This window comes from Phocoena sinus, chromosome 18, assembly GCF_008692025.1.
Source record: "Phocoena sinus isolate mPhoSin1 chromosome 18, mPhoSin1.pri, whole genome shotgun sequence".
NCBI lineage: Eukaryota > Metazoa > Chordata > Mammalia > Artiodactyla > Phocoenidae > Phocoena > Phocoena sinus.
Window position 1 is genome coordinate 33328173 of NC_045780.1, and position 15493 is coordinate 33343665.

The 15493-nt window shown below is 38.7% G+C and overlaps 1 protein-coding gene across 1 annotated transcript in view; it reads right to left on the bottom strand.

Moving 5' to 3' along the window:
- DIAPH3 (diaphanous related formin 3) overlaps nucleotides 1-15493 on the bottom strand; it is a 574550-nt gene that overhangs the window by 534270 nt on the left and 24787 nt on the right. The window contains 1 exon segment of the mRNA XM_032611534.1: nucleotides 3637-3669. Coding sequence (XP_032467425.1) covers nucleotides 3637-3669 — 33 coding nt within the window.

Consider the following 15493-nt stretch of genomic DNA (forward strand, 5'->3'; position numbering starts at 1 on the left):
CACACCACCCCTCTGTCCATACATCGGGAAGTATTTTTTAAAGGGGGTAAAAATGGACAGAACTGAATGCAGTAGTCAAGATACTTGAGCTTAAATGAGACTCACCAAAACCCTGTGAGGAAGGCAGAGAAGGTATAAAATAAGTCCTGCTTCACTGACAAGTGAACAATCTAATAATTGATCTGCCAAGGTCACAGAGCTAAGAAGTGAAGTTCTGTCTTCCACCGAGAGTCTTCTGATTCCAAGTCCGATTCTCTTTCCACACGGCATCAATCAACAATGACCAAGAAAGAACTGAGTTGTCGGTGTCTCCTGTTCAAGAGAGCCGTGCTTATTCTCTGACCTCCACAACAATGGGCCAGCTGCCTAAACTAGACTGCCTGCTCAATCTTTCCCTGGAAGGAGAGGGTAGCAAGGAATCCAGGACAGTCAATCATGTGAACATCTAAGATGAAGGTAGGTCAAGGCAACAGTCAGAAATCCAGCCAGGTGGTCAGAAAGGCTGACATCAGGTGCTGGTCAAAGCTTCTCTACTCTGTGCAAAGGCAAGACTCCATCTCCAGGAAGCTTGACCAGGACCAAGCCAGGCCCAGATCCCAGGAAACCACAATACCAGGCAGGTTATCAAAAGAGAGACTTGTTCTTTCATTTGTTGAAATAATTTATGAAAATGCTTAACATGTGCCAGACAACATGCCTGGAAGTATTAATAACAACACACTGTCTCTGTGTTCAAAAGGTTTAAACCAGTGAGAAAGACAGACCATAGGCCAACATCAAAAAAAATCTACAAACAAATAGATGGTGGAAAGGGTATGGAGAAAAGGGAACCCTCCTACACTGTAAATTGGGAATGTAAATTGGTATAACCATTATGGAGACCAGTATGGAGGTTCCTTAAAAAACTAAATATAGAGCTACCATATGATCTAGCAATCCCACTCTTGGGCATATATCTGGAGAAAACCATAATTCGAAAAGATACATGCACCCCAATGTTCACTGCAGCACTATTCACAATAGCCAAGACATGGAAGCAACCTAAATGTCCATCGACAGAGGAAAGGATAAAGAAGATGTGGTACATATATACAACGGAATTTTACTCAGCCATAAAAAAGAACTAAATAATGCCATTTGCAGCAACATGGCTGGACCTAGAGATTATCATACTAGGTGAAGTAAGTCAGACAGAGAAAGACAAATATTATATGATATTATATGTGGAATCTAATAAAAATGATACAAAGGAACTTATTTACAAAACAAAAACTGACTCACAGATCTGGAAGTCAAACTTATGGTTACCAAAGGGGAAATGTGGCAGGAAGCGATAAATTAGGAGATTGGGATTAACATATACACACTACTATATATAAAACAGATAACTAATAAGGACTTACTGTATAACACAGGGAACTCTACTCAATATTCTGTAATAACCTATATGGGAAAAGAATCTGAAAAAGAATGGATATATGTATATATATAACTGATTCACTTTGCTGTATATCTGAAATTAACACAACATTGTAAGTCACCTATACTCCAATAAAAATTAAAAAAAAAAAAGACAGACCATAAATCATGTACTGCTTTGATAAAAATATGCACAGGGCACTATGGTAAAACCCAAAAGTTCTGACCCTACCAAGACCAGGGGCAAGGATGAGGGGAGAGGCAAGGAGTGGAGATAGGATGGACAGAGAAAGTCTTCACTGAGGAGGAACCCATTTACTAATGTAAGATCAGATCACGATGGCTTCCAGAGTGGCCCACTGAAGCCACTCCACAACATGACTCTGTTTCTAGAACCTGGAATAGAGATTATGGGTTGGCAAAGTGCAGAGACAGAGTCATGAAACAAAGGTAAGGGTGGGGTCTGAATGAAAAGAGGGAAAAAAAAACTGTAGAGTGCCCACAAAATATGAACAAACCTCAAGAATATCATAACATAGAATACTATTCCTCAACAGAAAGGAAGCACTCACACACACCACAACATGGATGAGCCTTGAAAACATTATGCCCAGTAGAAGAATTCAGTCACAAAAGCGCACGTAAGACTCCATTTATATAAAATGTCCAGAAGAGGCAAATTTATAGACAGAAAGTAGACTGGACATTGCCTAGGGCTGAGCGAGTTGGGAATAATTCGGGAGAGACTATTCACAGGTATAGTATATTTTATATAAAAATTCTATATAGTATATTCTATATAAAAAGAATATATATATATATATTCTTTTTGGGTAATGAAAATGTTCTTAAATTGATTGTGGTGATGGTTCTATAGCTCTGCAAATATACTAAAAACCATTGAATCATACACTTTAAATGGGTGAACTACATGCTATGTGAATTATACCTCAATAAGGCTCTGCAAATATACCACTGTAGATTCTCATAAAAGTTAATACTTAATAATTGCACATGGTTTTATTATTGGCCTTAGGAGCCATCTGAAGGCTAAGTCAGCACAGCAAGTGTGTGGGTTTGGAGCTACATGGAACAAGACTCAAGCCACAGCTACACCACTTGAGAGCTGTGCATACTTGGGTAAGCTACCTACTTAGGCTGCCTGAGCCCCAAAGCACTCCGCACTACAATAAGTACATCACCCACCTTGCAGGGTGAGAAGTTATATACATAATCTGCATAAGTGCTCAATATTACTACCATTTCTGAATATTATCCTATGAGAAATAAATGTTATCCAGAAAAGTTTACATAAATATCCTTTTCTTAGATACTATCCAGAGGAATAAAACATAGCATTCTGATTCAATTTTTTAAATCGTGCATGTCCAGATCTACATCTCATTCATCTTTTTATGCCCACCTAAACCACGTGACTAAGATGTTACTTTGGATATTGGGGGTGCTAAACACTTTTTGAGTGCTCAGTGAGTTCTAGGCACTGTCTCATATTTGACATAAAGTGAAGCTGAATTCAAATCCTAGTTGTCGAAGTGCTGTGCTTGGTCCTCCTTATCATGCTTCTGTATTTTTGGTGCTACTGTTTATTTGGGTCTTGTTGTTATTCTCATTGTTACTTTTTACCGTTAACCAAGAGTTACATTCAAAAATATACTTCTCAGAAAAATTCATTTGAATATATAAGAATCTGTAACGGTGATATAAAATGTTACGTACTTACAAGAAAGCTGACTATTTTCAGCATGCAGAATATAGGATAAGGCATGCTTAGTTCTCTCGTTTTTAAACAAAACTTTTTAAAAATATATGTGTGATATTTTAGTCTGGTTTACTTTAATTAGCAACTACATATTTTTGAAAAGCTGACATGTCTTTAGCTATCCTTTGTACCTCTTTTTGAAGTGTGCGATTCACCCTCAAAGAAAGAGAGATGATTTGAATGATTCCAAGTTGACTAACAACTTGTGATTAAACAAAATTTTTAAATTAACATATTGACTAGTTCCTTTTACTATTTGAAAGCAACAATCTAATGTATTTCACAACCAGTTCTACCTCTTACTTTAGCACTATAAAAAGAGTCCATTTCCAAAACATGCAGTTTGTAGCAATTTCAAAGGTGTTAGTGCAGCACACCATCAACATTACGTGGTTAGTTAAGATTCACAACAAAGGAAACATCAAGGATAATCTTACCATATCATCTGTCAGTGTCCTAATATTTAAATGCTGCAAATGAAAGAAACCAATCATATCAGTAATTTATAACAGCTTTTTTAATATTAGTTAATAGAGTACATTTAAAATCCTACAACACTAAGTTGAATGTAATTCAATTTCTGACAGTCTAATAAAAATGCATTATATATTGTTTTAATCACTTTCTCAAAAAGATGGACAAAAATTACCTTGAATGTGATAGTCTCCTAAAATTTCTTATCTTTGTAAACCTCACAAACTAGAAACCGCACTGTAGTACAATAAATATATTCTCCCAAATAATAGTATTAGCTACCATACAGACTTAGAATGCAATGGATATAGGGGTTTAAATAAGATTTTCAGAAATTTTTTCAAATTATAAAAGTGAAACTTTAAATCTACCATTAGCATGCAGCATAATACATAATGAAGTACTTTGCTGGCTAATTAACTTAAACAATTCTAATAAAAGAGAAGAGAGTACTGGAATGACTATTTGCATCTTTAACATCGGTTTGATTTATCACCAGTTATTGACAGTAGACACTTTTCAATTTCATTGCTACTTCTTTGAGAACACTTTTGCCAATTTCCTTGCTAGACATACACAAGGCCACTTTAGAAAGTGAATAAATTAGTTTCCTGCAAAGTGGAGTGCGAAAGCAATATTAAGCATTTAGGGGGAAAAAACAATCCAAGTTTTTATAAATTCTGGAGCTGGGGAAGATTTTGTATTTAAGTAGCTGGAATCAATTTCCAATTCTCCTTCTTCTTATTCATTGTAGCATTAGACCTTTAAAAGGGCAGAGAAAAGTGTCAAGCACATTTCCTAAACGGGAAATTAGGTCAGGTCTACGAAAAGTATAAAAGGATATGTGTTAGCAATCATCATCTAATGGAATAAGTGGCAAATAGGTATCAATAAATTCAATATTTATTGACAGAATGAAATTTATCATTCAGGCTTGTAACTAGAATGCACTTTTTTTTTTAACATCTTTATTGGAGTATAATTGCTTTACACTGGTGTGATAGTTTCTGCTTTAAAACAAAGTGAATCAGTTATACATATACATATATCCCCATATCTACACCCCCTTGCGCCTCCCTCCCACGCTCCCTATCCCACCCCTCTAGGTGGTCACAAAGCACCGAGCTGATCTCCCTGTGCTATGCGGCTGCTTCCCGCTAGCTATCTATTTTACATGTGGTAGTGTATATATGTCCATGCCACTCTCTCACTTTGTCCCAGCTTACCCTTCCCCCTCCCCGTATACTCAAGTCCATTTTCTAGTAGGTCTGCGTCTTTATTCTCGTCTTGACCCTGGGTTCTTCATGACCTTTTTTTTCCTTTTTCTTAGATTCCATATATATATGTTAGCATATGGTATTTGTTTTTCTCTTTCTGACTTACTTCACTCTGTATGACAGACTCTAGGTCCATCCACCTCACTACAAATAACTCAGTTTCGTTTCTTTTTATGGCTAAGTAATATTCCATTGTATATATGTGCCACATCTTCTTTATCCATTCATCTGTTGATGGACACTTAGGTTGCTTCCACGTCCTGGCTATTGTAAATAGAACTGCAATGAACATTGTGGTACATGACTCTTTTTGAATTATGCTTTTCTCAGGGTATATGCCCAGTAGTGGGATTGCTAGGTCATATGGTAGTTCTATTTTTAGTTTTTTGAGGAACCTCCATACTGTTCTCCATAGCGGCTGTATCAATTTACATTCCCACCAACAGTGTATGAGGGTTCCCTTTTCTCCACACCCTCTCCAGCATTTGTTTGTAGATTTTTTGATGATGGCACTTTTATGCTCATGAATCTACCTCGATGATGATCCAGGTTAAAAATTTGTACAGTGTAAATCACTATCCCAGATTCTCCACCCTTTCAGAGAAGATGTTCCTTCTTCTACGGCAGGAAAAACAGTAACTGGAGGGACACAGCATGAGCTTCGCTTATACTAAAGAGAATGCAGCTGGATAAGTGATCATGCCAGTTCTAGACTGAATTACGTGATCAGTAGACCACATATGCTGACCTAGGAGCAAAGAAATAATAATACTGGATTAACAAAAGTTTAATGTTGAATCCTGGGTTGTAAAATTTACTTTTAATCACTATTAACTTCAGCAGTTGAAATTAACAAGTATGCACAGAGGCCCGTGAGAGTGGGTGTGATCCTGAGGCACTTAGGGTCACAATCTCATCCCAGAGAGCATGACTAGAATTGAACCCAAATCCACATGGCTACTGTATGTGTGCTTTCCCACCAGTAGAGATTTCCAGCCCACTGCATTTGGTTAACCACATTGCTCTCTCCCTCTCCAACCAGAGGTATCACCCCAGTCACAACTCACATCACACCTGAAAGGGATAATTTCAAGTTCCTCTGACAAGAAAAAAGGAATAGAGCCAACTTCTGACACAACAGCATTCTAAGTGGCCTAATGCTTGAAAAGAAAGGCTAATGAAAAAGTATCATGCAGAAATCCTACTTGGAATAGTATGCCACAATAAAGCGAAAACATGTACTAACACAAGTGAAATATTCCAAAATGCCAGTTTGAGTTGCCTTGAGGAAAATGCCATAAAGTGATGTTAAAGAAGAGAAAAGAAACAATGAAAGCAGACAAACAATTTTAAGAGAAATGACACTAGGGCCTATGTAAGATTTATGAACTAAAAACTGCACAGAAGATACAGAAAGTACTATACAGAAAACGTAGGGAATGTAGGTTACATGATGTAAAATTCAGAAGATGTAAATAACCAAGAGGAACATTTTTATTTACCTTCAATGGCCTAAAATAGGACAGGCTTTTAAATTAGAGTTGGACTCATAACTTACAGAAAAAGAGTAGTCACTCTTGAGTAGAAACAAGACACATAAGGATTCATTTTTTTGGTCATAGTATTTTTTTAATTTTTTTTTAATATCCTTAAACTATTTCATTGAGGATCTAGCAACTCAATTAATTTGTTAAATGCTTGGCCTGTTTTTTAAACACTATACAGGCATGCATGTAAGTCCAATTACAAGCTATATTATTATACACAATCTTTCACAAAAAAGAACACGCAATGAATTACAACAGAATTATAATGCTTACATAGAAAAATAAGAAAACTCAAAGGGATGTAAGCGTGGGAAGTTTAACAGTCTGAGAGACAAGCAAGAAGTTAAGGTCAGGTTCACTATTCCTTCTCTTCTGGGAAACACTTATCTATCAATTCTTACCACCAGCAAGATAAGCCAGTAGGGCATGATGACAGCAAATTCAAGGGCCCATGACAGAACTAGAGATATTGACTGACAGAGTAAACAGCTGGAAAACTCATCTAAAAATGTTGGTTTCTATATCCAAACAGTAGAGACAGAATAAGTTTCGATTCAAGATTCAGCTTTCAGAAAACAGAGATTACATAGGTATTTGTTTACCCACATGCAATCTGAAAGAAACCACTAAACACAAGCTAGCATTAAAAAATTTGAGTAGATCTAAGTGTGAGTAATTTCCCCTACAAACTTAAATGTCTAATCACAGTCCACTTCAAATATGATTGGGGGAAAAAAAAGAAAGAAACACTATTTAGTGAAAAAATGTAAAGGTTAGATCAAGTGGCATCCTTTTGTAGGATCTTTGAATGCTAATATTAATTCAAGTTTATTGTAAAGTTTACATTATCTCAAAGTCCTACCTGTTTAGATTACAGACTTCTAAAAAGTGGAGTGAGAGGGAGAAGAGGACGACTGACATAAAATCCTCAGATAACTCTGTGGGGTTTTGGCCTTGCTTTTGGAGATAAAAAACTACAAGGGTGACATCCTTAATGTATAAAAGAAAAAAAAACTTTATTATAAAAAAGTATTGCTTTTGGGCTTCCCTGGTGGCACAGTGGTTGAGAGTCCGCCTGCCGATGCAGGGGACACGGGTTCGTGCCCCGGTCCGGGAAGATCCCACATGCCACCGAGCGGCTGCGCCCGTGGGCCATGGCCGCTGGGCCTGCGCGTCCGGAGCCTGTGCTCCGCAGCGGGAGAGGCCACAACAGTGAGAGGCCCGTGTACCGCAAAAAAAAAAAAAAGTATTGCTTTTATACTAGTACTTGAAATACTGTTCAAATGTCTGGTTAACTAAGACACTTAAATAAATGAAGTATTTCTGTTTTATAGCTACCAGCATGCTCTTTACTACATGGTCTGGTTGGGGAAAACAGGAACTGCCCATATCAATCCAGTTCATGGGTAGAATTTGCTAACATTCATACCAAGTAGGAAACAGAATCATAAAACCACTATTAAATGGAATCAAATAGGAACACTCTTAAAAATAACAACCTGATAGCAACATTAGGGTTATATTTGCCAGGGGAGAAAAAAGTTAAAAGCATACAATTTTAGATATATTAAAACACTTACACCTAGATGTGACTTTGTGACCTTTAGTTACATTATCTGGCCTATGACTCTATAGTGTTAATGCTTTATGACAATGAGATAGAATAAAAGTGGTGATAATATCAAAATATAAACAACTCTGAACACAGGACCACTGGTAATTAATTGGCTAAGGTGTGGTACTAAAGCACACTGGGGCTCTTTTCCCAAGCCAAACCTCACCCTTCTTCATGTGGCCCTATGTTTCTCAAACTGCTAATTCTATTTCTCCCTAAAAAGAAAGCAGCTCTACATGTAGACGGGTTTTCTGCTAATGACAGTTCCTAGGATGAATGGTCAAGAGGATCACTCTGGAATTGAAAGAGAGAACAAGTCTTTATAGATTTTTCTTCAAAAGAACATAGAATCAAAAAGGGGGGGGGCAGTTTTGACAGAAACACAGAGCATCGTCCTCTATATTCCCATTTAAGCAAGGCATCAAAACCTTTATTGAAGACAGTACATAATGTCAAAAAATAGATCCAGAGCTTACAGAGCACTGTGCAAAATGCTGTCAATATCGAGGTATGGAGAACACCACCACCAGCTTAGTTGACAAATAAGTAACAAAGACCAAATAAATTATGTAATACAAAGCAACATACAAACCCCTGAGGTTCACATGCAATGAAAAAAAGATTCCAAGCTGTAACCTAAGCGTTTTAGCAAATTTTACATTTTCTTTCATTGGTTGGCACATGTGGATTAGCAGACAGCAAAGGCTCTGTCCACTGATGTCCTTAGACACGTGAAGGCCCACCAGGCATCAAGCTAGCAGGCTCGGATCACTGTCAGCAGAGGCAATACACAGTAATATTTTAGAATAATCTTTAGCTGTTGCAATTTAATTCTATTAAGTTTACACCACTTAACTGGGTCATTATGAGAAATTAGCAACAAGAGGAAAAATTAAAAAGATTAAAGCCTCCGAACACAAGTGACTTGGACCCAATTCTCATAAACTAGACCCTCCAAACCAAGTGGTTTTCAGCGTGTTAGTGTGCACAAGAAAAACACCAAGACTTTCTTTGTAAAAGTAGATGGCAGGACCTCAGCTTCCCAAGAGCCTGGTGCAGTAGGTCTAAGGTGGGGCTTAGGAACCTGTACACTTAAGGGGCTCGAGGGCACTGCTGCTGCAGCGAGTCTGGGACCACACTCCACCACTATCAGCATTAAACATCCCCTGGGCTGCACACAGACCAACGTCTGTCATGTGCCTCATTTAAAATCTATGTCGCAGAAACAAATGAAAAAAAGGGTGCAGACAGGAAGCACAGAGGATTTTAAAGAAGTGAGAGACAGGGAGCTGGTACGGTTGGGACAGGCTTTAGTGCCCTGAAGTGACTGGCACCAATTAGCACTGATTTAAGAAAATTCAACAATCTCTGAGTGCAGGATGAATCACCAATTGCATCACTTATTCAAATACTTAGTCTCTCTCTAAGGTACAATAATTCAATCTCATAAGCATATATTTAGTACTTAAGTATCAAAAATTGTTCATTATATCAAACCACGACATGACACTATTTGCTTGAAAAAACGGGTGACAGGTTCTGATCAACAGAACACAGTTACACCTTAAGGGGAAAGGGCCAGGCTCAGTCCTCTCTTAATCGTAATCTGTTTAATCATAATTATAATCTGCTCAGTTTTGTTTTAAAGTCCAGCTTATTCCCTTCCACTAATACACTTATAAATACGTGTTTTAATCTAGTAACATTTCTTATCCACACACCTGTCTTTATTTTAATATCAATGCCAATTATAAAGATTGTAGCAATGTAAAATAATACTACTAGCAACTGTGACACTAAACACACCTGTGGATGGGTCGAAGAGGTATCTCCCCAGCAACCACACAACACACCTAGATCTGAAAATATTGTTCTTCAAGGGCTCCAGATTTAACAGCTCAGGAGGGTCCAAAAATAATACTGAAGCTTTCCCAGCTCTGAGGACAAGAGTAGAGCTGGCTCTTTGATACTATAAAGTAAAGCTTTTAAGCTGCCTCGCTCTTCATGTGGTCATTTTTTTAGTTTGAGGTGGAGAAAAGAGAGATGTTACGAACAGGTGAGAATCAGAAAAAGCTCACCAGCATCTTTTAATCTGTTCATTTACTCAAAATTGTAATCCTGCCCATCTTAGGATGATAAACACCTGTCCACTGCCCATTTTCCAAGGCTTATGCACCTTAGCATCCAAGAATCCAGACCTGCCTTCTCCATGACTCCTTCTTTGTGAAAGACCAGGTTTCAGAAGGAGGCATCATTCAACCATTTACGGACATGAAAAGATTCATTTCTGAGGGCACAAGGTTTTCAAAAGGATCAAAAGTCTACCACATAACTGCTCGAAAACAACCACCTCTCCAGAAAAACCAATTCTCAAATTGCTACTTGTAACTCTCACCTGAATTACACATCACAGGGGCTGAACACCTAACAAGTCATTTTTTATTCTAGCAGAACTCTAGTGCTCCTTTTCTTTCAAAGAGAAAACATAATGACTAATCCTAGTAACACAGCCTTCATACCTATTTTAAGATATTCTCTTCAAGCTGTTCCAGTTTCTTTCACTAAATTACCAGATCAAAAACTCTTCTCCAATGGGTCCAGGAAAAGACAATTCAAATCCCTGAACCCCTTTACAAGGTAGGTCTGGTTCGAGGTCATCAGAACCCAAGACGTTTTTCATTATCTGGAGAAGGCTGAAAAGTAAGATATTAGCTGTAGATGGATTTAAATGGTCCCAGAGCTTCCAAAATCACCCTGAAGTTTATCTAATTACTTTGTTATTTCTGAGAGTGCCTCAGCCTCTTAGATGTCATGTCTAAGACACGAATTTAGACTGGATATTCCTGAGACTTATATAGTACCACGCATCACACTGCTCTATATTTGAGAAGGATTTTATTTGTTTACATTTTAGCATCACCATAAGGAAATAAATCTGGTGAAACCTTCTGAGAGAACAATTTGGTGAAACAAATCCTATGTTCAACCTAGTAATTCTACTAGTAATTACTCTTTAACCTAGTAATTCTATTTGTAGAATCTATACTTAGGAAATAAGAAATACAATCAAGTATTCTTATACATAGATATATATCACTACAGCATTATTTTAAATAGCTAGAATTGTAATCAACCTAAAACTTCCCAGAATATGTGAAAGATTAAATTACAGTCTTACCATAGCAAAAATGCTTACAATATAATGTTACATGAAACAAAGCTGTATTTAAAATTGCATTTGCAATATAATTCTAACTTCATTAATATACACATTTATGGAAAAAAAACAGACAGGAACCACTGTTAATTTTATATATCTGGATTGTGGGATTTGAAACAATTTTTTTTTACATTTTTCTGTATTTTCTTAGCTGTCTGGAATGAGCATATTTATTTTTATAATGAGAAAAGTTTTTTTTAATTACTATGGATAATACTTTTCACGCTAAACAGAAAATATAGATTTGTTCCTTTTCAAACAAAAATGTATGTATGAGACAGTAAAAGAAATAAAAATCTAAAAAATCTAATAAATACTGTGAACAGAGACTTTTTAATAGGCTGGATTTTTAATGCATATTTTCAAATACATCAGAATACATTAAGTACATTATTCATTTGTTTTCTAGGCCACATATATAAATTAACCAATCTGAAAAGTCTCCTTGGTTTTGTGAATTATTGATGTTGTCACCTGCTAGAGACTTAATTCCAAGAAAACTATATGAATCACTACATCACAAGCACAAATCCTTTTGACACAAATTCAATTTCTGTGGCAACAATAATATATTGACTTAGCTTTATTTTTCTACTTTGACACTTATTAATGTCAGAAATAAAAGAAATCTATCATTTTTCCTTATTATAAATGTAAACTATCTCATGCCATCTTAAGAAAGCTAAGGTAGGGCTTCCCTGGTGGCGCAGTGGTCGAGAATCTGCCTGCCAATGCAGGGGACGTGGGTTCGAGCCCTGGTCTGGGAGGATCCCGCATGCCGCGGAGCAACTGGGCCCGTGAGCCACAACTGCTGAGCCTGCGCGTCTGGAGCCCGTGCTCCCAACAGGAGAGGCCGCGATAGTGAGAGGCCCACGCACCACGATGGAGTGGCCCAGGCTTGCTGCAACTGGAGAAAGCCCTTGCACAGAAACGAAGACCCAACACAGCCAAAAATAAATAAATAAATTTAAAAAAGAAAGCTAAGATAAATATCACTCACTTGATAACTCAATGCAAATGAAGACATGATAACAAAGTATAAGAAATAAGACATGATTGCTCAAGTAAGACCTAGTCTCATAATCCTTTTTTTCTTTTTTCTTTTATTTATTTATTTGTTTGTTTGTTTATCTGGCTGTGCTGGGTCTTAGTTGTTGTACGCAGGCTCTTTCGTTGCGGCATGCGGGATTCTCTCTAGTTGTGGTGCGGGGGCTCAGTAGTTGCAACACACAGGCTTAGTTGCCCTGCGGCATGTGGAATCTTAGTTCCCCGACCAGGGATCGAACCCACGTCCCCTGCATTGGAAGGTGGATTCTTAACCACTGGACCACCAGAGAAGTCCCTCATAACCCTATTTTTCTACTACACAATACAATTAGGCTGCCAACATGTGCAAGACACTATATTAAATACAAAGAAGACCCACCCAGTGGTTAAGAATCCACCTTCCAATGCAGGGGACGCAGGTTCGATCTCTGGTCAGGGAACTAAGATCCCACATGCTGCAGGGCAACTAAACCCACGTGCTGCAACTACTGAGCCTGCGTGCCACATCTAGAGAGTCCACATGCTGCAACTACAGAGCCCAATCGCTCTGGAGCCTACACGCCACAACTACTGAGCCTATGCACTCTGGAGCCCACGTGCCACAACTAGAGAGCTCACATGCTGCAACTACTGAGCCCGTGTGCTCTGGAGCCCGAGCACCACAACTAGAGAGAAGCCTGCGCACCACACCTAGAGAGAAGCCACACACCACAACTAGAGAGAAGCCCACACACCGCAACAAAGAGCCTACATACCACAACTAGAGAGAAACCAAATGCCACAACTAGAGAACTCACGTGCCACAACTACTGAGGCCGTGCACTCTGGAGCCTGAGCGCCATAACTAGAGAGAAGCCCACGCACCACAACTAGAGAAAAGCCACGCACCACAACTAGAGACAAGCCCACATGCTGCAACAAAGAGCCTGCACACCACAACTAGAGAGAAGGCATGTGCCACAACTAGAAAGCTCATGTGCCGTAACTACTGAGCCCATGCACTCTGGAGTTTGAGCGCCACAACTAGAGAGACGCCCGCATGCCACAACAAAGAGTCCACACACTGCAACAAAAGATCCCACGTGCCAGAACTAAGACCTGCTGCAGCCAATAAATAAATAAATAAATAAATTTTAAAAGAAAAAAAGAAGAGTGCTAGGAGGTAGAGTCAGAGACATAAGGGATGGGGGGCTGTCTAGGGCCAAAATATATATATATATATATATATATATATATATATATATATATATATATATATATATATAAAAAGAGGACCCAGTCCCTGCCCTTATGAGCTTACAACCAAAGGAGCAGCAAGACAAGTAGATGAATAACCAAAATGCAAGACAGTGGGATAAGCACCATAACAGAGGTATTTAATGCTGACAGGAAGAAAAGGCAGCATTGTTAATCATATGTGCATGAATACTTGCTAATGAACATGCAAACATTATAGCAATGAACTAAACCTAAAGTCAAATTAAGCCATGATTTAGGTAAAAGTGGTAGTACAGAATTTGTCATTTTTACACAATGACAGATTCCTAAAACATTCATTCATTCAACAAATATTAAACATTTCTATGTATTGACAAGGGAACCATCAGTAAATAAAACAAAGATTCCTGTCCTAAAGAAGCTTACCTTCTATTGGGGAACAGACAACAAACACATTAATAAGTTATAAAGGATGTTAGAAGGTGATGAGAGCTCTGCTAAAAATGAAAATTAGCACAAAGTAAGGCAGGCCCAGAAAGCAGGGTTGCAATTTAAAACGTGGGAATTGGGGTAGGCATAAGTCTGAATGGGAAGGTGGCATCTGAGCAGACTGGAGCGGACTAAGGAATCAGGGAAAGTGTTTCAGATAAAAGAGCAGGGAGAACAATGGCCATTAAGAAAGAGCACCTCTAGGGTTCAGGGAAGGAGGGAGCCAGTGTGGCAACAGCAACATGAAACAAATCAAAGAGGAAGGAGGGGCAGATCCATCCCAGGCCATCTTAAGGACATGGGCTTTTATTCTTCTAACAGAACAGTCACAAATGTTTATGCATAAAAACATGTTATAAGTAATCAGCTTAACTAGTAAATAACAGTTGAATCCACTTTGCCAGCAGCTCTGCTTTGCTGGGTGTCAGTTGTATTGGACCACCCTCCTTTCAGCTGCTGGGGCCTCTCACATGCTGTGATTTTTCTTTGGGGCTGAGAACTCCAAGCAGTGGCAGTTTCCCAGCACCATCCCTACAGCCAGCATGTTGCCTGGGCCTCAGGAGACTGACAGCTAAAGGGGAGAATACAATGTGAGGGAAGAAAACAGACTGAGTAGGTATTGCACATATAAATTTACAGTAAGGGTGGGTGAACCTTCAGTATCATCAAGAAATGAAGATCCCAATTCCGTCGCCCATAGCCCTTTTGTTTACAGTTTCTTGGCCCTGGTCCGGGAAGATCCCACACGATCTTCCCGCAGAGCAACTGAGCCCGTGCGCCACAACTACTGAGCCCGCACTCTGGAGCCCGTGCTCCACAACAAGAGAAGCCACCACAATGAGAAGCCCGCGCACCGCAACGAAGAGTAGCCCCCGCTCGCCACAACTAGATAAAGCCCACGTGCAGCAACGAAGATCCAACGCAGCCAAAACTAAAATAAATAAATAAAAGTTACCCAAAAAAAGGAGTTGACCCACTGAGTCATTCTTATTCCTTTCAGGTGGTGATGGGGAAGCTGGTCATGTAGGTAAGAGAGCCCCAGCATGAACAAACTTGGGGCATCCTGGTACCAAAATGCTTTGCATGTATGCCGGTGGTGGTTCAAGACCTGCGGACAGCACGTGTCCTGTGTGTCAGCCTATGCCTGAGATCGCCAGACCCCTTTCACTGCATATCCTTCTGCTATTGCTGTGCTATATCCTTATCCTGTAATAAAAATGTTCTGTGTATATAAAAAAAAAAATTCCTTTGCGTCATTGATCACTCACTGTCTTGCAGTTTGTGGGTTTGTCTTTTTTTTCTTCTTTCCTTTTTTTTAAAAGTGGCAGGGACCTTGTTTCCCTTATCTTTGAACTCCTAGACATATCACAGCACAGGGAACATTTAGGCCAGTGGTTTTCCAATCTG